General features: G+C 34.8%; 1 protein-coding gene across 1 annotated transcript in view; it reads right to left on the minus strand.

Annotated features, from left to right (window-relative positions):
- Positions 1-27,278, minus strand: part of LOC150085460 (large ribosomal subunit protein P1-like) — a 41,462-nt gene continuing 14,184 nt past the window's right edge. The window contains exons 3-6 of the mRNA XM_090373268.1: positions 19,308-19,368; positions 9,950-10,093; positions 3,873-3,932; positions 1-248 (exon numbers count right to left, since the gene is read on the minus strand). Of these exons, the coding sequence (XP_090229394.1) occupies positions 235-248; positions 3,873-3,932; positions 9,950-10,093; positions 19,308-19,368 (279 nt within the window). The 3' untranslated portion in view covers positions 1-234. The remainder of the gene's footprint in view (positions 249-3,872; positions 3,933-9,949; positions 10,094-19,307; positions 19,369-27,278) is intronic.

Raw genomic sequence — 27,278 nt, forward strand, 5'->3', positions numbered from 1 at the left:
GAAGTCAACAAAAAACTTTAATTAAGTTTACATAAAATAAACATGGCACTTTTATGACTAACCATTGTTACTAATTATAAAATTAGTAATGGTAAAAAAAAAATAATAAAAGGAACTTTTCTTTGTAGTTTGTTACTTGTATAATGGATGGAACACTTACACCTTTATCACAACTTAATAAAATAAGTAATAATTTAAGACTGGCAAGAACACAGATGGGGAACATCAGTCACTTTAGTCAAAAAGACCTGCAAGAGGGAAAAAAAAAAGTTAAATAATTAAGCTGTTCTTGCACATCAGTTATTAAAAGTCTGTCTACTTTTTGATTGTTTTATATTTTTTCAAAATTTTATTTTATTTTGGATACTGCATATATATACTAACTCATGGCTTAACAGACAACTTTAACCTGGTGGCACTTGCTTAAACTGTTAAGTGTGTTACTGGGAAGAGAGGGAAATATTTAGTAGAGATTTTTTGGATTTTAACCTTTTAGCAAGCATGTTAAAACAGTTACAGTAGTAGGTGCATAGATTTCACCAATTAAGGGGGGGGTTGGGGGTAAAAGGAATGGTTAAAGATGCAAAATTTTAAAAATTAATTTATTCTTAATTAAGTTTATATTGAATAATAAAATAAAATAAAACAATCTCAACTAAAAATAAATTATTTCTGTAACCACCTTAAAAATTTAGAAGCATGCTAAAATGAAACCAAAATGTTCATCATGTTAATGGTGGGCAATTTTGGTTTGATTTTAAGTCAAATTTTTTATTCCAAAATACAGTCTTAAAGAATTTTTTTATGGCTATGTATCTCCAATGAAAAAAATAATTATGCAGCTAGGTGACTTTTACAATACTTAGGACAACAGGTTAATCATTTTGAATCCTCAGGGGAAGCATCATTACAGATGAGAGAAAGGGAGAACTACAAAGTATTCCAAGACATCATGCACGCATAAAATAAATTTTTGCATTTCTTTCTGTGCAATAAACACTGTTTTAATGTTGATTTTTTGAAATTGATTACATCTTGTTTCCCCAACCATTCAAAACAAAGCAAACATTTCACTTTTCCAGATTCTATAATATGTGGAAAATCTTGGGTATATGTCTTCTTAAACACTACACATTTAAATGGCATCATGCTGAATGACTTTGTTAAATCAAATTTTGCTTCGTACCATACACACAGCAAATATTGCTTAACATTACAGTATACATAACAATTTTATCTGTGTGTATCCTTGCATATTTTATGTAATGTAGACAAGCCAAATATGACAGCCAATTCAAAAAATTACAAATTTAATGAAAAGACCATAGTTTAGTACAATTTCTTGGGGGGGGGGGAGCAGATAAAAACTATGTTATGATAGCATGCAGGAGAATGAAGAGATTATACAAGGTGATTATTCATGTTGAGAAAAGGGTTTAGCACATTGTACAGGCTCAACAGCAGGTCACTGTGTCATAGCTGAATGGGTCAAGGAAACAAAATTGAAAATCCAGACAGTTGATGGAAATGCAAACATATATCACAAATAAAAATTCAATTATATTAAGAATTTTTTCAAGGTAATTTTGTTCTGCAACCCTTGGAGGAATACAAAATTGAAAATGTTTTCCATCACTATCAAAAGAAAGTTATTCATTTCAATGGCTGTGGTGAAGCATTAGCCATAAAAAAAAAAAACAATAACACTGCATGCTTCATGCTTGGTGACCTGCCTCAGTATATAACATAGTTATAATTATATATAATTATTAATAATTATTATTAATAATATATAATAATCTCAGTACTCACTGAATTGTGACCACCCCATTTGTAATGGACTATGCTTGCAGTATAAAAAGCCAAACAGCTTTCTGTGGTAATTTGCATCTGGTTGTGCAAGTTAAAGTGATAAAATAACAATTATGGGATGTAGTAAAGATATCGTGGTAGCTTGTGCATTGGGTGCTTCTATATCGGAAACAGCACATCGTGATTTTTCACAGCCCACTGTGGTTAAGATACACAAAGAATGGTGTTGAATGGGTCAAACCACCTCCCATTGACAGAAATGAAAAGATAATGCAAGGTGGATATTCATGGTGAGAAAAGGGTTTAGCACATTGTACAGGCTCAACAGCAAATCACTGTGTGACAGCTGACATCGTAATACAATATGGGGGAATGCAAGAACAATATGCTATGGGATTCCACAGTGCATGACTCTAGAGACACCTCTTCACCGCTGATCATTGTTGACAGCAAATGCTGTGGTCTCAACAACACGCTGGTTGGACACTGGAGGACTGAAAAGGAGTGCACTGATCAGATGAGTCCAAATACCTGGTGTAACATGCCAACAGATGCCTATGTGTGGCAGAAGCAGCACAAGTCCATGGACCCATCATGCATGGTTCCCACTATCCAGGCAGCTGGCAGTGCTTGCTTAATATATGGCATATTTTGCTGGCAAGAACTAGGACTCCCTGGTGCATACGGACCAACATTTCATTGGTGAGGTCTACCAGCAGTTCTTAGGAAACCACATGCACCCTGCCACTCTCCCTTTTTCCTGGACAGAAATGGGATCTTCCAAGATGATAATGCACAGTGTCATCGGGCTCACACTGTGCACGAGTGTTCGAGAAACACAGTGAAAATATCACTCATCTTGATCAGCCTCCAGATTTGCCTGTCCTCAATCCAGTGTTCCACTGGATTGTGGGATGTTTTGGAACAGGAAGTGAGATGTATGGACACTCAACAATCATCTATTCTGAAACTGTGGAAAACTTTGCAGGAACATATGCTGCAGATCCCTATGGATGTTTTCAGACATCTAGTGGATTTCAATGCCTAGGCAAGTAGCAGCTGTTATCCATGTAAACAGTGGCCCAAAATGGTATTAGGTAGGCGGTTACAATTCAGTGATCACTAAGTGTATATTGAATACAGACTGAAAAACAAGAAAATATTATTTTCTTGTTTTTCAGTCTGCATGCAAGACAATACATAAAACGAGCAATGAAAAGTACTGAAGCTTACAAAAAGTCCAAGTTGATCTGTAACTGTTTTATTGTAGCCAATAAACCATGCAACAGTTAAAAATGGGCAATGTTTTTTTTTTTTTTTTTTGAGGCAGCTTACAAGCTCAACTAGCAATGTAGATAACAGTATCTGTGTATTACCTTAAGCCAGCATACCTACTCACAAGAATTATTAACCCCGCCATATATAAAATTATTGCTACCCAAAACTATTTATTCATGTCATGTTCCACTCCAGTTAATACAAGAATCTCCCCTCCCTTGCTCCCACTCCATACACTCCTTTGAGGGAGAATATGGAGAATTTCAAATCCCAGGCGTGTTTGATTGCATCTCAAAATTGTTCAGCAAAACAACAGCATGAAAATAAAAATATATTAAAAAAATTCCATTTAGACTCCACTATAGCTAAAAAGTATTCTGTTATTTTACATTGAATCAGAAGAGTTTCCAAATTGATTGGGACTGCTTTATTGCAGCTAATAAAATCAGTGCAACAGTTAACAATGGGCCATGTCTTTTTTCTGTGGCAGTGTACAAGCCCAGCTAGTAATGTGCATAACAGTATTCATGTACATCATCACAGCCACTGCACTTACAATTTAGAGATACAAAATTACTGATTCCCTCCTACCTCCAATTTATAAAATTATAGGTATTCAAAACTATTTTATTCATGGTCCACTCCAATCAAAACAAGAATCTCACCCCCCCCCTCCATGCAATACCCCCTTAGGATTATTTTTTGTGTTGACCCAATTCTCAAAATCATTCAACAAGCTATTATCAAAAATACTAGTTTTATATCAAGGTTATAACACATACCAAATCCCATATCTTCATCAGATTCCTCCGATTCTTCTTTTTTCTCTTCCTTTTTTGGCTCTAAAAATACAAATATTTTTAATATGTTTATACACTTATTAAGCTATGCACTCATCTTTTTTAAAAAAAAGATGAGTGTGTGTAGCTTTAAAAAAAAAGCATGTTTTTTTTTTAATAGAGAAATTTCCACTACACTTAAAAGTTTTGGATAATTTGGCACACTTAATCCTTAAGTGAGCATGTCAAAAAATGATGTTGAAAAGACTTGAATGGTGGGTCAAAAACACACCATTCATCTTTTTTTGGAATAAAGTTGAAATATTCATAAGCAGGTCCTAAATGGAGTAATTAAATTTCTCCATAAGGCCATGATTAGACGTCTTATTCTGCACTGCATTATACATCAGAAATCACTCTGTAAATTTTTAAAAATGGAGACAAGATGAGTAAACTTCATTAAAGGATGTAAACTAGCACTGACTCACTAGAAGTCTCAAAGTGATAATGATGAATATGGAGTTTGTATGCAAGTAATGGAGAAGATGAAGTTTGTATGCAAGTTGACTGGTTAAATTTAAGGAAACAACTTGAAAATTTATATTTTTTCATTAAGAAAGTAATTTTCATGATGAACATGCGAGAACAATACCACAATTCTTACTTCTCACAAATTAATTGATACCCATTCTAAATGCACACTTGCTTTCCTCACAATCATCACTAAGAAAACTAATGAACTTAATGTTATGTCATACAGAAAACACTGAGCATATTCAATTTAGTTGGACATCTGGATGGCTTCATAAACTCAAACACCTTGTTGAAAACAGAATTTAGTGTACATTACTGCATACAGTGAAACAGCACAAAAATACTAAATGCAAATTTTGCAATTCTATACTGAATATGGTTGTAGAAGATTTCTCTGTGAAGAGTTTGAGAACAGGCAATATATGGCAAGAATAGAATCTGTTTAATAATCCAATGAAAGGCAATCAAGATCTTTTAACTTTAATTCTGGAAAACTGGGCAAGTTTTCCAGAATTTCATATTTCCATAGTTAAGAAATTTCTAAAAGCAAATAGCATCTATATTTGTCTCTACATATGTATGCGAGAATAAATTTTCTTCAATGAAACATAAAAATGGGATGACAGTACTTGATAATTTTAGGAAGTCCTAAAATTATAAGTAGTTCCATCCCATTTGATCCTTGAAGAACTTCACAAGTATGTCCATGATGTTCACATTAAATTTTTAATACATTCAAAAATTTTAAATAATTTTATACATAATATATGGATATTGAAAATATAGTTTTTTTTCTTATATTAAAATGATAAAATTAAGAAATGATCAGCAAGGTACAGAGCCCTCAAACCTTTCAGAAATCTATCTTTTGGTGCCCTAAGGTGTACATAAATTGGCCAACACTTTCCTATATAATGCCTTTTAAAAAACAAATGTTTTGATCAGAAATAATGTTATATATAAGAGGAAGAAAAAAACAAATGCAGCTGAAACCCCGATCATATAAATGACTTTCTGGTAAAATATTTTCCAACCAAAAGATGCAATCTTGAAAAACATTGAAAACTGACTGCAGACTAAGAACTTTTAAAGTAAGCATAATCAGATATAGTTTCAAAAACAACTGGATCCTTGATTTTTTTGAAGATATCTAATTTTATCTGAGTAATAAATAGCTGATTTAGTGGAAGTACTAGAATATAGGACATTGTTTGTCAATTTTTTTTTTTTTTATTTCAAGCAAATAGCTGACTCTATAAAGAAATATACTAAAATTAACAAGCATGAGTATTTTTACTACTATTACAGCAGTAAAAATAGAGTTCAATGTCATGCAAATATTCATGGTAAATAACAACCCAGTGTTGGTGGTGGTGACACCTCAAAGTGTGTAACAAGAATGATGGTAAGTCACCTGACAGGGTCCAAATTTCTTTTTAATTTCCGTGTTTTTTTTTAATTATACTTGAACAATGCCACTATTTTATTTTTCATAATGGATTTCAATTCTTATTGTATGTATTTTAAGTTTCAAAAAAAAATTAAAAATTTAAAATATGCTATGTTCTTTACAACTTATTTTCAAAAAATAAAATAATTCTGCTGAAAACTGGAAAAAAAAAAAAAAAAAGTTTTAGACAAAATACGAATATCAGTCCCTTATTATCTTCCATTTTCCAGTTTAAGTGCACAAAATTTCTAACAAGTGCATGCACATATATTTTTGCTTATTGTGTATATAAATATTTTTTTAAAAATCTAAAAACATTATATATATTCAACATTATTATTTACAGTAGTAGTAGCAGTAATGGTAAATGATGCAAGAAAGCAAGCTTATATAGCATCAGCAAAAAAAAAGAAAGAAAAAAATGGTTCACCCATCCATGCCCTCAAAAAATTTGTTTAGTTGTCCCCTGAATTTATTCAACCATTAACTTCCACAACAACAGATGGAAGCCTGTTCCAACAATAAAACACATGCTGGCTGAAGGAAAACTTCTGCACATCTATCCTGCAACCATTCTTCCTCAACTTGAATTTATGTCCCCTCATGAGTTTAGTCTCAGCAAGTGGAAGAATACGATTAACATTCAGCTCACTCAAAATCCATTCAAGGCTTTAAACACCTCAATCAGATGTCTGTGCAGGTGTAAACACTGCAATTTGCAGAATTGAAGCCTTTCTAGATTAGAGCACCCTTTTGTTCGCTTCACCAATCTGGTTGTCCTTCCCTGCACCTATTCAAGCAGATCTACATCCTTCCTAGTGAGGCCTCCAGATGCGTAGACAGTACCCAAGATGCAGCCCAACCATGGCTTATACAAAGGGGTAACACCTCCTTATCCTTGCTAGCAAAGTTTCTGTGTATCATTGACAAAACACCAGGAGTTGTCCTGGCCACATGTCTGCACTGCTCAGAGAATTTCATGTCTGACTGCACAATTATCCAGTCTTTTATTTATTTTTTCATTTTCCACTACCCTGAGTGTAGTAATTTCCTCTGGAATTAGTGTTACCCATGTGCAGTACCTTGCATTTGTCAATGTTAAACTTCAACTGCCATTTCTCAGCCAACATACCCAGTTTTCCTAGATTGTTGCAGTAGCTAACCCTAGTGACTGTCATTAACCACCCTGCCAATCTCTGTATCATCTGCAAACTTACACATTAAGACTGATATAACTTCATCAGTATCACCAATAAATACTGAAAACAACAATGGACCCAGCACTGAACTCTGTGGAACTCCACTAATAACATTAGTCCAAGAGTAGTGCTCATTGATAACCACTCTCTGCCTTCCATTTAACCACCCCTTTACCCATAGCAGTAACTTGCCCTTAATGCCACAATGCTCCAGTTTATACAGCAGTATTTTATGTGCAACAGTATAAAAGCCCTTCCTGAAATCCAAATATATGATGTCAAAATTAGTTTTTGCAACAAGTTCCTTGGTCACTGCATCATAGTAACCTATCAGATTGGTTAGACAAGACTGCCCCTTCACAAATCCATGCTGTGATTGCAGTATAATTGTGCCTATCCAAATGGCCCTGCATTACTTCTTTGGCCAGTGATTCCATTATTTTCCCTGGAACAGACATTAAGCTAACAGGTCATGTCGTCTTTTGATCCCCACTTATGAATTGTGGATTATTCACAGATTTCCAGTCCACGACTTCCCCTAAATATAAGTATGCTCTCATAATTATGGCTAAGTGTTTACTTACCTCTTTTACTGCCTCCCTTAATATAATTAGATAGATTCCATCAGCTCCAGGTGCCTTTTTATGTAAACCCTCAACAATTTTTCCTCCACCTTTCCTTTCAGTTATCACAAAGTCTTCTGATAAACTTCTAGCAACCCCTTCCCTAAAGAATTCCTCATGTGTGATTGTAGATGAAAATACCTATTCAATTTGTCCACAACCAGAGAAGGGTCATCAACAGTTAACCCATAGACATCAAGTGGCCCAATGCAATTCAACTCCTTCCTTCTACTCCTTCAACTCCTTCCTTCCTTATATAAAATGTTAATATAAGGATAGAAGTCTTTGCTGTTTTTCTTTGCAAGAGACTTAATAATTTGCCTTAACTCTGCCTTAACTCCTTTGTGACTTGATTACAGGCTAATTTATATCTACCATAAGCTTCTGTATCACATGATAATTTATACGCATCCCATCCTCTTTTCTTCTCTGCCAATCTCATTAATTTATCTGATATCAATTTAACTCTAAGCTTTGAACAGTATTTCTTTGTTGATACGAAAAGCCTAGTAGCTTCTTTAATTACTTCCCTGAATACTCGCCATATAGAATCTGCTGTAGGTAACATCATCAGTTGGTCCCACTGCACACAATTAAAACAATAGTATTGCTTCCCCTTGTTGCTTCTCTAAAATGCTGCTGTAGAAAACAGTTAGTCTTCCAAGTAATCCACAAAAGTCTTGCTGGAGTGTGAGTGACCAACCCACAAATTCCAGTCAACATCTGGAAAGTTAAAATCTTCCATTATTAGACATTCTGATTTGCTGGCCCATTCTTATCTCTCTGTATAGCTGTTTGGTACACTCATCACAGTCATTAGACCTATAACACAATCCTACTCTCAATTTTGTTTTCCCAGTGCCTGTATCATCAAACCAAACTGACTCAACATCGTACTTGTACCCAATTTAATATTTGATTTAATATTCTGCTTAACTTAAGAGCATAACCCCTTCACCTCTGCTTTCCTATCTGTCCTCCCTGTATACATCCCCATATTGAAATTCAGCATCTCTTATGTCTGAGTGGCATCACATCTCCATTATTCCTACAATGTATGCCATGAATTTGACAATCAGTACTTCAAATTCATGAAATTTATTTACAATGCTCTTAGTATAAGCATACATGCACATGTTCTTACACTTAGTTACCCTAACATAGGCCATGTATTCATTTGTTCCATTATGACCACAGCAGTGTCTGAAATCCCAGACAGGGGATTTCAGCTTTCCAGTTTGCTGCATGTACCAATAGTAGCAATGCAAGGATCACTTTCACCTCTGACTGCAGCTCTAGTTAAACTATTAGTCTGTGTATCCTCCCAAGCTAGCAGTTTTCCAACCCACCTATCATTAGCAAATATTCTTGCACCCATTCTATTCAAGTATATCTCATTCCTGTAAAACCAGTCTTTCCTGCTAACAAACACAGACCATGCCGAGAGAAATTCTACCCCATGAGCCTTGCACATTCTCTCCAGGGCCAAACTGATCGACAAGGCTCTCAACATACACTCCCTCCTATTGTGCCTGTGCAGAATTGGTGACACTTTCAAATTCAATCCTAACTCGCAATTTTTTGACACCATTGCCCTGTACTTGTTAAGTAAGTCCTTAGATCTCTTACTCTTAATATCATTAGTGCCAACATGTACAGCAATATCAGCTTCTGTGCCCTTAAAAGATGATATCTGCTCTCCCTCATCACCTACTTTTGCTCCTAGTAGACACACCATATATATCTTGCTTCTGCCATCTGGAGAGAATATTGGGTTTTGTGTTCCTACCTTTACTATGTGAAAAAAATGAAATAATTTTCAAAAACCACTAGGGATAAGAATACAGATTTTTAATGAACTAGTGGTAGAAGAAAAACAAGTAACTGAAACCTATAAACAAACACAGTGTGGTGCTTGTCCAGTACCACCACACTAGTCTTCATGCAAAAAGCCAAATAGATGTAAAGATGATGGTGACTCACCATCAATCTTTACAGGTTCTCATGTGCAATTTATGTGCAAAACCATTAATAAAAATCACTGCAGAACTATTTCAGTAAAATTTTCACTATTTAGGAAGGTAGAAAAAAATTCAGATTTTTAATCATTGATTAATGCAGGAACGTTATTTTCAAGGGTCACCTGTCAGGTGACCGGCCATGTTGGCTGGATTCAAATAATAGTAATAAAAAAAACAATAAAATAAAAATCAGGCTAGCTTTAAACATTACTAGTTTTGGAAACAATTCATCTAATATATAAAATGAACTTACCTTCTTTAGCTGATGGTGATTCACCAGAGCCTAAAGTAGCACCACCAACAGCAACAGTCTCACCTGATGCTACTCCAATGCCTGTGCCTACACTTGTAATAAGCTGCTTCAAATCAATGCCTTCTAAAGCTTTTGCAAAAAGTGCTACATTAAAGAAAAATTTAGCCATTAGATTAAAAAATATATATAAAGTCAGATTTAATCATTTATAATTTTAAAACTTAAGAGCAGCATTTCAGTGTACAGTATAAAGCTCTTGATTTCTGCATTCTAACACCTGCTGAAATGTGAAATTTTTCTGACCTTAGCAGCCCAGCAAATTTTTACCAGATTATTAATAATACAGATGTGTGATAGGGTGTTTACACGTAAAATGCAGGTAGCTGCTTACTGGAAACTAGCAACTGAAGATTCTCACTGGCTATGAACACACAGAAATCAGTTGACCAGTGCAAAACTTTACCCCAATTACATACCAAGACGTTGCACTGGTCAACTGCTTTCTACACATTCATAGCCAGTGAGAAGCTGCAGCTGCTGCTGCTGGTTTTTGGTAAGCGGCTACCTACATTCTATATGTATGCATCCATAGGCAGTGAAAAAAAATTTTTTTTTTTTTTTTTTTTTTAAATTAAAAAGTTATTTCAGTGTTGCATACTTCAAGAACTACGAAAGTAATACAACACTAAGACAAGTTCACATAGGGCAGAATGCTCCTTATAATCTATGGTAGAGGTTCCCAAACTTTCTCAGTTCACGGCACCCTTAGTGTCTCAGTAATATTTTCATGTCGCCCCTAGGCAAAAAGAAATACCTAACAGTTCCGTTTATTAAGTAGTTAGGTCCAAACAACTTTGTAGCTGTTTGAAAAAATAATACACATAAATTGAAAGAAAAAATAATATTTTTATTTCATCCTTAAATAACCACAATAACTTACTAACTTATTTTCCCTAGAAAATTTAAAATATCCCACGGCACACCTGTGAATTCATTGCAGCGCACAGTTTGGGAACCGCGGATCTATGGAATAATAAAAATTAAAAAATTTCTTGTGTTAATAAAGAAAAAATGTTTCTGATATAATATTTAAATGGCATGTTGCATAGGTTACCTTTAATCTAAATACTCTACCTGAAAGCATTAACTGTGTAAAGTTCTTAGAATGTATTTAACTGTTAATAGGGGCTACAAATCATACATTAACTTTCAACCTACTGAAGAAGCGGAGGAGAAAACAAATGTAAAATGACTTATTCACTATATTTGCATGGCTTGTGCAAAATTCTGGAAGTTATTTACTGTTAGGTTTACTTTTCTCTCCAAATTTTCTAAAATATCTCAGTAGATATAACTCATTTTCTACTCTTCTTTCTAAATCTGCAACTGATAATATTTCTTCCAGGGAATTAAGATTTCTTCCAAACTAGTTATAAAATCAATTACAGGTCGACCTTCACTAATCTGGCCACCGGTAATCCAGTTCCACCGCTGATTCGGACATATTCCGCAAATGTAATTTCAAATTTCCCAGATCAGTGGACCGACCTGCCGCTACTGTTTTGGTGGCGCTGGTTGCAGCATCAGCTGTTGGCACGAACTCGTGAACATTGGCAAGCCATCCCCAATTGTTTTTTTTGTGTTTATTATTATAACCTGCTCACATTTAGCCCCAGCCTTGGTTCCAATGCATAAAGGAAGTGCAAGTGCCTCTCGTGGTGTAATATGCAAACACCGTACATTGTCCATAACAGATAAAGTTAAACTTCTGAAAAACTCGACAGCGGTGTGCCTGTGAGAAGTTTAACTCTGCTTAATTGTAAATTCCAGCAATTTCTCTTAGTTCCTCTTATTTTAATTTTAGTAATTTTCTTTTAGTCATTCCTTTTCAGATTTTTTTTTTTTTTTTTTTTTACAATACACTTGTACAAAATTGCAGAAAAATACAACACAATATGATGGATAATACAGCATGCTAATGAACTTGTTTTCACAAAATCTCTAACAATACTGACAAACTTATTGCGACATTTGAGAGTTTATTTTTATCACAATTAGTTTTACTGCAGCGCTCGCTGCGAGTGCAATAAACTAATCACAAACGACCTTCATATGTATGCCGTAATAGCGTCACACGTACGTGGCTGACATGGCTTCTCAAGAAAAAAAGTACCCTACTGGGCCACATCGGCCACATATATGCGACATAAAAAAACTTTTTTTTTTTTTTTGATATTTTAAGTGAAAAAACGACAACACTGACATTACGATATTTATTTTAGAATTACTAATCAAATTATTTGCTAAATATTTTTTGGCTCCTGGGGAATTTTTTTCTGAAACTAGCTTGGCAGTCAATGTGTTAAAAGGTAGGATGAGGTGGTTAACTGTTGGGTAAACTGTATGTGCTAAACCACTGGTGATCCGGCAAACTCACTAATCCGGCACCCCACAGGTCCCAACGCTGCCGGATTAGTGACGGTTAACCTGTATCACACACATTCCTTGCACTAATCTTACTAAACTGTAAATGGCCTCAAATGCAGACTACTTTGAGCCACCCATAGCTTCCATTATCTCACAATCTTCCTGAAAGTACCTTTTGAATACTGCTTCATTCAAATTATGAATCTGAGAAACTTGCCAGTGTCTTTCCAGCTTATCCAATTCCTTTTTGAATTGGTGCTTGTTGAATTATTTGCATTTCCCTCTGACAGTTGAAAACTTTTACTAAGGGTGGATGCTCAAATTTGATTGTTGAAGGTTCATTTTGTTGCGATTATTTCTCTTCAGTGTCTTTTGTCAAATTCAAAAGTAGCAATCGTTTTTGTTTCTCTCACATCTATTCTACAAGTTTCTGCATATCTATTCTACAACTGTCTTTCTTCAAGCCCAATCCTGTTCAAAGCAAAATCCTGTTCCTTTACCCTTGACGGTTGTTACCTAAGTAAATCCTACATGAGTACACTATGATCAATGTCACCCAGAGGATCTTTTAGCAGCAGGTTCTGAATGCATGAAAAATTGCTGCTGATAATTGATAATCTAATCAAGAGTATTGCTTCCTCTTGAATTCTCTCTCTAACATGCTGCTGTAGAAAACAGTATGTGAGTGACCAAACTACAAGTTCCAGTCAATATCTGGAGAGTTAAAATCCCCATTATAGGACATGCTTATTTATTGGCCTGCTATTTCTCTGTAAAGTTCTTCATTATACTCATCAGTCATTAGACCTATAATGCATACCTACTCTTATTTTGGTTTTCCTAGTGCTTATGTCACACCAAACTAACTCAAAATTGCATTGGCCACCCATGCCAACAGGATGCACTGTCTCAGATTTCATATGCTTCTTAACCAAGAGCACCCCCCCCCTTCTGTTCTTCTGTCCTTTCTGTACATATTGTACCTCCCCATATTCAAATTCTGCATCCCTCATGTCTGAATGACACCATGTCTCCAATATTCATACAATGTATACATCTGATGAATTAACCAGTACTTCAAATTCAAATTTATTTACTATGCTCCTAGCATCAGTGTGCATACAAGCACATGTGCACCTGTTCTTACTCTTAGTTACCCTAACACAGACCATGTATTTGTTCTGCAAGGATCCCCAGCAGGCCTTCAAATCCCGATACTTTACTTTATAGGTTGCTGCACGTTCCAATACAAGCAGTGCAAGAATCGCTATACTTCTGCCTGTGAGTGTTAATCTATTAGTGTGTTTATTTCCCCAAGCTAGCAGTGTTCCCTCCCACTGCCAATTGTGAGAACTGGGGTTTCTTACTATTTATTTATCTGGTTAAGTGTCATTATACCCCATGCTTTGGAACCCAATTTAAGTACTGTAGTTGTGTATTATCTCGATTAAAACACAACTGGCTCCTCACTCCTCCAAATCTCACAAGCTACCTGACTGTTTTATTTATTCTTTCTGTCATAGAAAATTCTGGGCACTGAGGATATATTTATTCTCCTTGCTTCTTAACCAAGTTTGGACTTAGTGCAAAATTTTTTTAGAAAAATGAAGCACTTATTTAAATTTCTAAACATAACAAAGGTTTATTTCCATATCAAAATTTACACAGTATTATCTCATTTAATGTTAAGAAATATTATCTCCACCTTCTTTCTGAAATCATACAACCTACTCTTAATTAAGGTGCGCCTCCGTAGCCAGGTGGGAAGGAGCAGCAGTGCGTAGCACACGCTTCTTGATTAGACCGGGGTTCGAGCCCGTCACCACCAAATACGGAGGATGCGGAAAGATCAGGGAATGACCACCGCACCGGAGCAATATGGCCTTAGTTGCTAATGCTCCTAAAAACCAAACAACAACAACAACAACTTAATTAAGGTTAACTTCAAGATCAATAATCAATATCAATAATTTCTTTCTTCTACCTACTTTTTACATTTTTTATCATACATATCTTTAATTATACCATTTAGTTAAAAGTTATAATCACCCCTTTCCTTCTGAAAATTGTACGACACTACTTTTAATTAAAGTTAACTACAGGAACAATAAAAACTTTCCTTTTACCTCCTTTATATATATTCATCATACTTTTTTCAATTAATCTAAAATTTTCTTTCAAATCTTTCACCCACCTGACCCTTGATAGGATCGGCAAATATTCTTGTACCCCTTATAAAGTGTATCCCATCCCTGTAAAAACTCTCCTTTAGAAAAACACAGACTACTCTAAGAAAAATTCTACCCCATGAGCCACAGTCTCTTTAAGGCCAAAATTCTTTGTCACTTAAATCTTATATTGATAGTACCTAACTCAATAGTTGTTCCAGTAGCATATTTAGCACTGTATGGGCTGGTTTCCAGACAAATATAGCAGGAAGTTTTTTTTTTTTTTACTCATCATATGGATCAATGAAGTTACTGCTGTTAAGTTTTGGCTGCATTGTTCTACCATGGTGATAAGGTTTTTGCTTATGATTATCCAATTTAGTCAACTTTGTATTTTCTGGCAGCCCATACTCCTACATTCTCTCTCCCTACTACCAGGTTACACCACAAGAAGGGGAGAAGTGGACAATGGATATGGTTACCCTGTCAGTTTCCCAATTAATACAGTATCTCGGGTGATTTGGTGATCTCTTCCTTGTTGGATAGCTTAAGATCCTTAACTAACTTTTGGTTGACAAAAACCAATAGCTGTTATTCTGCGAAAAAGGTGAAGGAGGAAGATTTTATACGGAAATAGATATTACTGAGAGCAGAACAGAGTGTGTGCATATTTGAAAAATGAATTGGAGAAATTTAATTCTTTTCACAGATAACTTTGTTCCATCAGGTTGACAATTGAAGATGCATTGACTATGGGGAAAGGGGAGCATCACATTTTATACCTGTCATAACCTCAAATGACATGATTCATACTGCACAGAAGAAATGGGGAGAGGTCATGAAACTTTGCTAGGTGGGCCAAACATAGTTTTGCTCACTTCAAGTCTCCATTAAGCAGTATTCATATTGTAGTAAGAGAGTCACTCTCACTCAGTATCACACAGTGTCAAAGAAACGATGCATTCCTCTGTGGGATATGAGTGCCACACCTGAACTGCTAAGTTGGTTCACAACTTGATAGTAAGTTACACGGAGGGAATTACTAGCATTTTTGGACATAAGCAACCATCGATAAATTTAGGGAAAATTCCAAAATTGATTGAACTGACATGGAATAATCCAGCAGTTAAAAACAAAAAAAAAAAAAAAATTACATATATACACAGGGTGATTCACTACCAGTGCAACAAACTTGCATGAGGTGTAGGGGGCAACAAAGACGAATCGGAATCACATAGCATTGCAGAGTCCGAAATGCCTTCGTCATGCAGTAGAGAACGTTGAATGGGAGGTCGCGTGAACAGTGATCCCGCTGGAAGTCAGCATTTGCGAACCGTTTCTGTTGAAGAAACCAAGTAGCAAAAGTCGGGTGGATAATCCGCAGGCTCCAATGATTGGACGCATTGCAGATGGTATAACTCATTTGGTTTGTTGACAGTATCCTCCATACAGTGGATTGGGAAATACCCAATCGTTGGCCTATCGCTCGAGTACTCGTATCGGACTGCCTTCTGCAAGACGTAGGACATTCTCCTCATTGTCTGGCGTCCTCGTCGTTCGCTCTCGATTCATAGTACCTCTCGTGAAACAATCAGTCTCACGTAACCTTCTCATCATATGATTAAAATCGTATGATGAGGAGCACGCCTGTGCGGGAAACATTCCTGGTACAAGCGCAGAGCGGCGCGCAGCTACAGTCTGCAGCCCCATATGCGAGATGCATGTCGGCCAGTTCAACATTTGAATACTCGTCCATCCTACTGCCTCGGGAACCGGTTCGCAAATGCTAACTTTCAGCGGGATCGCTGTTCAAGCGACCTCCCATTCAACATCCTCTACCGCATGACAAAGGCATTTCGGATCCTGCAATGCTATGTGATTCCGATTCGTTTTTGTGCCCCCTACACCTCCTGCAAGTTTGTTGCACTGGTAGTGAATCACCCTGTATATATATTATATTGAATGCAATTTGTACACATGGTATATCTGAATCTTGGAGCAGGCACCTCAGTCAACAAATTTAATTTGTATATTTTTAACCTTCCATTACTAGTATGACACCTGACAAATGCCACTTTTTAAATTATTATTTTTTTTTTCTTTATTTGTAAATGAATAAAAATCTCTTATGTACCTTTGTACCACCAATATTCTCTAACTGATTATATAGTATTTTCTGTTTTCATATCAATACACTATGAATTATGAGGCAATTTTTTAACAGACACCAAGCAAGAAAATGTTTATCTTTTTGAATATTGGTGTCTCAGATGCCATTTCCATATCACGGTTGAAAAAAAGTCGTGAACTAGGGTTGAATTTGAAAGTGTCTGCAATTCTGCCTAGACACGATAGGAAGGATTATATGATGAGAGCCTTGTCGATCAATTCGGCCCTGGAAAGATTGTGCAAGGCTCAAGGGGTAGAATTTTTCTCAGCCTGGTCTGTGCTTGTTAACAGAAGGGACTGCTTCTAAAGGGATGGGATACACCTAAATAAAAAGGGTGCAAGAATATTTGCTGATGCTATCGAGGCAGTGTTAGGTGGGTCGGAAAATTGCTAGATTGGGGGGATACAAGGACTAATAGATTAACAGTAGCCACTGGCAGAGGTGAAAGTGATTCTTGCATTGCTTCTATTGGAATGAGCAGAAGCCTGAAAAACAAGATGCAGGATATTTCAGAGATTGCAGTACAAGTAAACACATGGGTTGTGTTAGGGTAGCTAAGAAAAAGAACAGCTGCATGTATACTTGCGTGCACACCAATGCTAGGAGTTTGGTAAATAAATTTGATGAATTTGAGGTATTGCTCAAAGCATCAAAGGCGGATATTGTTAGGATATCAGAGACGTGGTGTCACACAGATATAAGGAATGCAGAACTGGAATGTGGTGAGTACAATGTGTACAGAAAGGATAGACAGGATAGGAAGGGAGGAGGGGTTATGCTATTAGTTAACAAACACATAAAATCCAAGGAAGTGAAGCCAGTCAACATCGCTGGACGTGCAGTGTCGAGTCAGTTTGGTGTTGACATAAGCGTTGGAAGATCAAAATTGAGAATAGGAGTGTGCTATAGGCCTAATGACTCTGATGAGTATAATAAGAAACTGTACAGGGAAATAGAGTGGGCCAGTAAATCAGAGAATCTTATAAGGGGGGATTTTAATTTCCCAGATATTGATGGAATTTGTGGGTTGGTCACTCACACACTAGCAAGGCTTTTGTGGATTTATTGGATGATTGTTTTCTACATCAGAATTTTCAAGAAGCAACTAGAGGGAGTAATACTCTTGATTTGGTGGTTGAGGGGGAGAAGACAGAGAGTGGTAATCAATGGACACTGCTCATCGCAGCCTAATGTTATTAGTGGAGTCCCTCAGGGTTCAGTGTTGGGTCCATTATTGTTTTCTGTATTTATAAATAATATTGATAATGGTATATCGAGCTTAATTTCCAAGTTGGCAGACGATACAAAGGTTGGCAGGGTTGTTAAGGGCACTACTGACACTATGCTACTGCAACAGGATCTGGAAAGGTTAAGCATTTGGGCTGAGAGGTGGTAAATGAAGTTTAACATTGACAAATGTAAAGTACTACATATGGAAACAGCAACCCCAGAGCAACGTATCAACTCTGTGGTAGTACACTGACAGTGGTAGAGAATGAAAAGGACCTGGGGGTAATAGTGCAGGCAGATATAAAGTTCTCTGAACAGTGCAGACGGGCTGCAAGAGTAGCTCATGGTGTCTTAACAATGATATACAACAATGTTTCTAGCAGGGATAAGGAGGTGGTTATTCCCTTGTATAAGGCAATGGTCAGGCCACACCTTGAGTACTGTATACAGGTCTGGAGGCCTCATTTCAAGAAGGATGTAGAGCTGCTGTAACAAGTACTTACGAAGAAAGGCTTAAGTTTTGCAAATTACAGTGTCTGGAGACTAGGCACCGGCAAGGTCATCTGATAGAGGTATATAAAGCCTTGAACGGTTTGAGCATGCTCAATGCTGATGGGATTCTGCCTCTTGCTCAGAATAATCACTTGAGGAGGGCATAAATTCAAATTGAGGAAACACAGATGTAGGATAAATGTGCGGAAATTTGCCTTTAGCCAGCGGGTAGTTGGTTGGTGGAACAGACTTCCATCCCTTGTTGTGGAAGTTGATAGCCTAAATAAATTTAAGGCTCGGCTGGACAGGTATTTCGAACAAAACAGAGGGGTGAAGTGGAAGTTTTTTTTTTTTTTTTTTTCTTTTTGGCTGATGCTGCATAAGCTTGCTTTCTTGCATCATATGCCTCTACTAATGCTAATACCAGTGAAGTGTTTAATCTTGCCCACTTCAAAGGTGTCTAAATCTTGCCCAGTGAAACCAAAGTCACAGGAGCCTTGGTTTCACTCATTAAATGCAAACAGCTGATAAGACGTTCTCAACGCATCTGCCAGACACTTCACAAGTATCTACATTTCAATTCGAGGGATCAGTGACCTTAAATTCTAAAAAATGCAATATAAACTTTATTATTATTGGCCTCTTTCATTTATTTTTGTTTAATATGTTTTGAGTTTAGCAAATCACAACTAAAAGATCACCATTTTCAATTCAGTAAAAAAGCTAAAAAATAATTTTTTTATAATTAAAATAAAAAGGAGTGTCTCACAAATACCACATGAGTATCTATTTACATTTAGGGCATGAGTAATGGGCATGTTTACTGCCAAAGAAGAGAAATAAGTAAAAATCTCAACACAAGTTTATTTACCTGGCCAATAAGGCTCTACATCCACGTTAGCAGTCTTCAGGATTGTGGCAAGCTTTTCTGCCTGGGGAAAAAAAAAATAAAAAAAACACGTTATATCTAACACATTCTTTTACTTAATCTAACTGAGAAACCCGATACATTCCTTGCTCTTGATTCGAATTACAGTAGAAACCAGATAAGAAATCCACATAATTCCTGCATAAGAAGTTTCCCCCTGTACTAGTTTTGGTTTCTTAATTCCCAATTTTAACTCTATATATTGTAACATATTATTTTCCAGTGTAAGAAGTTTTCTAGGTAAAAAGCTTTCCCACATAAAAAGTACACGATAAAGAAAGTGTATTATTATAATGATGTATTCCCACTTAAGTTTTTTAAATATAGAAATATAGTAAACCCTCGATTTAACGAACTAATAGGGGAGAAGGGGTTTCCGTTAATTCCGAAAGTCCATTAAATCGAATGTAACCTGAGGGGGGGGGGCATTTTTTATTGTTCTTAATGTAAAAAAAAAAAAAAAGCTTTAATACAATAGACAGTACTATACAATATAATAATAAGTTTTTATCTTGCACAACTTTCATGTGTTTTCTACTCCCCTCTGTAGAACCACATTTAGAGCTATCAACACTGTATTTTAAAGAAAAATGTTGAAATTTGATTTGTGGATATCAGAAAGAGTTTGTTTTTTTATGCCATAAATTTCACAAACACGTGCTACTGAGAATTAGCTTTAATATCTGTGCCACATTTAAGTTCATATGCTTTCTTTTAACTCCTCTATCACTTGATGCCATTTTAAATTGTAAGGACTGCAAAATTATTTAATAAATAAAGTCACAATTCAGAAATCACAGAAACACTCTGCATACAAACTGACCACATGATAGCTTGAGGCAGACTGAGACCAAAACAAAGCAAGTTGGTAGACCTGCATTTTAGTGTCCTGAGTCACATTCAGCACGTAAGTCACTGCCTACTCTTATCTAATATCTGTAATCTGGACAAACAGCTATTTGAATATGTTTTCAGAAAGAATAAAAAACGTTTTCCTGAATTTGATTATAAAAATAAAAGTAGGTAATTATCAAAACAATAATGGAAATAGGTAATTTTTAATTAATAATAACACTGAAGTTTTGTATAACCTAAAAAAAATAATATGGTCGAGATTTATATGTACATTACTGTATTATTATTTGTCTGGTCCATTAAATCCAAAATCCGTTATATTAGGGTCCGTTAAATCGAGGGTTTACTGTACTTTATTTTTATATTAAAAATTATTAAAATAATATAAATATTTTGATATAATGGAAGTGATATAATTGCAATTGTTTTCATTGATATCCATAATTGGATAGTGTCGACCAGGTGAAGCACAGTGAAGAGATTGCCATTAAGTTCTGATGGTTTTTAAACACTTAGTGGATTATTGCTGTGTCTTATTGTAATTGTGACCTTAGGTGAAATGCATTATTTAGTAGCATCATGGGATACAGAAATGTCCTACTGTTATAATTAATTCCTTTAAAAAGGCTGGGTTCTATAATAATAGAGAATAAAATGTTGATAGTGTTGAAAATGATGAAGAATAAGGGATTCATTTTGATGAATGGGATTTCCTACAGAGTAATTTGGGATTTGCAGTAAATTTTTATGATTATATTGATGCAGACAATGATGTTATCACATATGATTTGCAAAGTACTGAAGATATTTGCAATGAAGGTTAAAACATGACTGCTTTTGAAATCTTATTAAATCATGACTAATAAATATCATTTTGAATTAAATGACAATTTTTATTCTTGATAATTTTCCTACAATTCACATGATTAGCTATTTGCCACAGAAATGAGTTTTATTAAGGTAAGCTTCAAATGAAAATTCTTTCATTAATTCTTTCCACATGTTTATGCTTGTCTGAGTACAGTATTTGGTAATAAGTTTAATGAACAGAATGTTAAGCAATTAGAAATCCTCAGTTTAAAAATGTTTCCCATACATAAAGTAAAATATTAATATATTCTGAAATAGTACTTAAAAATTACCTTTAACTTATGTAGTGTGTATCTTTTCATTTTTATCTGTGTCATTAATATTTCATACCCTTAAGTCATTTTCCCTTTAAGAAGTTTTCCCTCATAAGAAGTTCTAAACCTCCACTCCCTTGGAAAACTTCTTAATAGGGTTCTACTGTATTTAATAGGTAGGACAATGGTGTAGGTTTCAACAAAAACTTGTACCATGCAATAATTCAATTATTCACAATGGAATGCAGCAAAAAAGCTTTTAGAAAGGGTATGCAAATTAGAAAACAAAATTGCACTATTTGATGTCTTGCCTTAAAAAAAAAAAAAAAAAACTATGATTAAAGCAACATCATTGTTAAATCTTAATTACAAGATTTCTTTCCCCTAAATGCATGCTTTTTAATTATGATAACACAATGCATTACCATATCATTACATTATTTAATGTAAAAAAAAAAAAAAAAAAAAAAACTTGCTTTCATTCAAATGCATAAGTTTTGAATCTAAAGTTCTGATCCTACACCACTTTCCTATATACTAAATGTGAGTAGTAGTATCTTGAAAATCAACAGGCATTTCATACTTTTTAATAAATTTTATTTTCTGAATTCATATCAATTGGGTCACATGCATTTTTGGTTATTTACTGTATTCCAGTGTAATTATGTCACTTTCATCAATTTCTCTGATAACAAAAATGACAAAACTGTTGTTTTTCTTTAAAAAAACTATGTAATTTTTGAGAAAAGAAAAAAAAAAAAAAAAAAATTTTGATTCCTTTTGTTGTCAGGAACACAATGTAGAACTTATAATATGCAATTCTAAATCCTGAATGATAAGGACTAGATGCTGTTGACCTCACTCTCAATGTTTCATGGCATAACTGAACAGACTGTCATGTTTTTCATTCACTGTAAATTTGCTTTCATCCACACTATTTACTTCAAATTTTTGAACAAAATTTTAAATAATCTCATTAGAAGTTATCAACCCATGTCTTCAATATTAAAATGCAAACAAAACAGGGTTATTTTTTGTGGATGCATATATTTTTACCTTAAAGGATGTTTTGTTCTGAACTTTGATCAATCTATTAATAAATTAAAACAGTTCTATTAAATAATACCACTCTGCATTAGATTTTACCATTGATTGCCTGGAGGCACTACTGTTCTCCCTGTCCTCCAGTGATGGTCACAGTGCTTGGGTTTAGAAAGGACTACATTGTTGGTTGCAGTGCTTTAGTTTCTTTGGAAAGGTCTATGTTGTCCACATAGCCAACAAAAAGTAACTAATACTGTTCTTTAATCAGATAAAATCATCCAGTATCACTTATCCATTAAAAATACAAAGCACTGCTGTGACCAGTTTTGGAAGAACTTATTGATTCCAATGTCGGACAAGAGATAGCCTGTATTAGTGACTTTGTGTCAAGCAGTGACGGGATTATCAAACCTAAATGGGCATCCAAGTAGCACATTGAAAGAAAATTTCAAATTGAAAAATTGTAACATAAATGTAAACATTTATTCTAAATAAAAATGAAATGTAATGTAAATCTGTATCTGTTTTAAAGTAGTATTTTTATAGAACTATTCCAATTTATTAATAAGCTGCATTTTGAGTTTCCCCTTTCACAGTGAGCCAGTTGGCTTTTTTTTAAATAGGCTCTTAAAAATTAGAAATTGTGTACATACTTTAAATGTTACTCAGAGATCTCCACTTTGGCAGGTAAGGCCATAACTAGATGTTCCTGCAACTAGGCCACAATAAAAATTTTGCATCCCCCCAGCACCCCATCAATAGAAATTTTTATAAATGAATAAATAATAAAATATTGCCAAATGTATGTCATACTCACTCATTTTGTGGTAGTTAAAATTCACATATATGTACAATCATCATCATAATCAGCCATTTTCAATCCACTGCAGGATGAAGGCCTCTCTAGAAAACTCTTTTAAATCCAGAGAGGTGCCAGATTTTAAAATTTTTCAGATTTCAGAGAAGTATGCCTAGTGGTTAAGCACTTTTGGAGAAGCACATTTCAATGAATACTAAGCACTAACAATTGAACTATTAGGCATGACGTATCTGGGTGGTCAGAAGCTATAGTGCAGTAGTATATGCTTTTTGATTTGACTGCAGACCTCAAATCTGTGACTGCTAAATATGATTAACAATTGTATTCATGGTTTATTGTAAACTGCTCTGATGTGGTGGTCATGACAGAGTATAAACAAGACTATTTTTTTTTATTTACATCTTTAAACATTCAAAGATTAAATACTAGTATTAAAATGCAAATAACAGCTCAATTTGTTAAATGTAAATGTAAACAAATGACAATAAATCAACTAATGGCAAATGTTGTCATATGCTGTAATGTAAAATTTAAAATGCATGCTTAGTAAGTACAACAGTCAGAAATTAATGAATCTGCTGAAGGAAAAAATACTTTCAAATTGGAGAATAAGCAAAAAATTAACTATTCTTAAGCACTAATTATAATGAACCATGTACATACTTTATGTGTGGCATGATATTTTGTTATTAATTCACTGTAGAGAAATTCAGTCAATTTCTTGCACATAACAACAAATAAAGATTGCAAATTACAGCAATCTTTAAAAAAAAAAGATTACAGCTGCATGACACCTCATGTAGCTGTAATTACCAGCCACAGCTATAATTTGCAAGAGTGGTTCATGCTAAGTTATGAAGTTTACTGAATACAAGATAGCACTAAAAGGGAGAAATTCAAGATATAATATACCTAAAGTTATATGGCCTCAGAGATTTTATAAGATGTATACTGGACTATTTTGTCCCTGCATACATCTCTTAATCTGTTTTTGTGGCCAGCAGTATTTAAAGTACATATATAATGCCATAACATAAATTATCTTAACTATCACAATCCTGCATTTGTAATGAGTTTCCCTAGCATAGCACAACTTTCAAACATATGGCCTTGCCACAAGGTTAATTGGACATCTGTTTAAAATATGAGGAACTGCTATGACAGCCTGTTTCAGGATTAAATGGTCCCCATCAGATCTGACAATGCTCATACAAAACAGTTAGCTTTAATAATATTAAAGCTAAAAGAACAACTTAGTAGCTAAGTTGTTCTTTTAGCAACACAGTGTGCAGGTAAATCAAAATGGAAAATAGTGAAAACTGATTTTGTATATCACTTGGCAACTCATATCAAACTTCACAATTATTATTTTTGCATGTTGCCCACTAGAGACTACCTGCTACCTGACAACAGACCAGTTAATCCTGAAACTGTCATAACAGGTTCCATCTTTTGTGTCTTATTTCTCACAGCAGGGATAAGACTATTGCATTATCTGATTATCAGATTAAATCCTGCTGGCCACAAAAAGAGATGAAAGGACAAGACAATTCTGCAAGCATCTAATGAAGAGCAAAATATCATGTTTATTGCATAGATTCCTAAAGGCAAATGAGATCCTTGATAAAAGTGCTGGATTACTTTCTTAATATTTTCAGACTATAAAATGTTGATTTTTTTTTTTTTTTTTTTTGTGAAATGTGTTGTATTTGAAAGTGCCAGATTTTATAGAGTTTACTGTAATGTATATTATATTTTATTCTACCACATAATACAAAAGTGTAATCTCAATTAATTTTTAAGTGATTTTTGAGTGTAGTCTAAATTAATTTTTAAATGCTATATTTTTGAACCCGTGGTTCTAATGCACCCAGACAATTCCCATTTTGTCCAGCCCTGATTATGGCCCACTGTAGGGTTCAGTTAACACTTCAGCAGCTGCACAACCTTTTGTGATGCCATTAGTCACATTGATGACTATTGTTATATAATTTAAAAATTAATTTTTGCAAATTTTTTTATAATCTTATAATAGGCATTTTTGATAATCTATTCAAAGACATGATCTGCAGCTTTTAAGTTTCTAAGAGAAAAAGTGCTACCTTGAATAATTAGGTCATGTGATGTCAATTTTGATAGAAAATAAGTTAATATTTCACTTGTACTAAACAAGGAATAAAGATGTTTTCGGCATATGCCTATTAGGCTATACACATTTAAGAAATATTTATTTTGAAAAATAGTAGCTAAGTTGTTCTTTTAGCAACACAGTGTGCAGGTAAATCGAAATGGAAAATAATGAAAATCTAAGCACTTTAACTTCAGTAGCACGAAATCTCTCTTTAATTTTTTGAAGGAATACAGATGCTTCTCAAATATTTTGTGGTACTTTCTGTACCACTTCTTCACTGAATGAATTGCTGTCCTTATTGCACTTTAACTTCACACACACATTCACCATAATAAAGTCAGCAATAGTCACTGAAGAAGTGGTACAGGAAGTGCCATGAAATGTCTTAGTTATCTGTGCTCCTTCTAGAAATTAAAGACAGATTTCACTCTATAGATTGAAGTATTTAGATTTTCTACAGATTGAAGTATTTAGATTTTCACTATTCTAAGTCAAACAGAAAGCTTAGGAAGATGCTATTTTTTGTTCAACTGTTACATTAAGAAATACTATTATTATTACAGACCATGCTGAACCCCTAAGTTCAGCATAGGTCCTAGGACAAACAGCTTTACTGAGTTCCCCCCCCCCCACTTTCATTTTTCTTTAACTTGTGGCTCTGGTCTGGGTTCTATTCAATGTCCAGGTCTAGAGTAGCCGGGTTCTCAATTTCCCTGCCCGCCAATGCCTCTATTTAGTTAATAATCTTTACATTCAATAATTTACTCTAACAGTTTGTGTTTCAATCCCAGCACTAAAAGTCATATACACTAATTCCTCTACAGCATAACATGGCAACATCTATTTACATAAAAATAAAATAACTGCATAAATACTATGAACAGGAACGTTGGACTCTATATCATTATAATCCGAAATAATATGGAGATGGGAATAAAATGATTGCATCATTGCACAATGAACAAGAACGGGTAGAAAAAAAAAGATCAAAACTGGAAGGAATCGTGAAGAGGGTAGTCACATGGATGAGTACTATCATTCAGTTTAATTTGCACCCAAATGACCCACAGATGATCTTGAATCACCGAGAAACTGAAACAGGATAAGACAGAAGACAATCCATCATTTTTTTAAAAAATGACTTCACCACACAGGTGAAGTTTTTTTTTTTTAAATGATGGGTGACCATTGTGATAAACATGACTTCAGGGATTTATATAAATTAATAAAGATAGGCAGGCATTGTTTTTTTTTAAAAGGCTTGTATAATGTATGGTTCATGATTAATGATCACTGTCAAGCTGAGCTTCTTCAGAGAGACCTAGATAGACTTCAGGAATGGTCAGAAAAATGGCAGCTATGCTTTAATCCAGCAAAGTGTAAGGTATTACACCTGGGAAACAGTAATCCCAAAATAACTTATTCACTTGGTGGAGTTCAACTAAACCCAGTACTGGAGGAAAGGGACTTGGGTGTTACAGTATGGTCAGACATGAAATTCTCTTTGCATTGTAAACAGGTCAAGGAAGGCCCATGGTGTCCTATCGATGATCTATCGAACTTTTGCAAGTAGAGATAGAGACGTGATAATCCCATTGTATAAGGCTTTTGTTAGACCACACTTGGAATACTGTGCTCGAGTATGGAGACCGCACCTAAAGAAAGACATTGAGCTTCTTGAAAGGGTGCAAAGATGAGTAACTTGCCTGGTGAGATCGACAAAAGGGTGTCCATATGAAGAAAGACTTCGAATATGTGGGTTGCAGAGTTTGGAAACTAGACACCTTAGAGGAGATTTGACTGAGGTGTTTAAGGCTGTGAGAGGCATCAGTAAAATGAATGAGGACGGAATTTTCAAGGTTATAAATGATGCTAGAACTAGGGACATAAATTCAAGTTACAGGGGGAAATGTTTCAATTGGACTGCAGGAAGTTTTATT

This window comes from Mastigoproctus giganteus, chromosome 5, assembly GCF_048544385.1.
Source record: "Mastigoproctus giganteus isolate SK-2022 chromosome 5, ASM4854438v1, whole genome shotgun sequence".
Taxonomy (NCBI): domain Eukaryota; kingdom Metazoa; phylum Arthropoda; class Arachnida; order Uropygi; family Thelyphonidae; genus Mastigoproctus; species Mastigoproctus giganteus.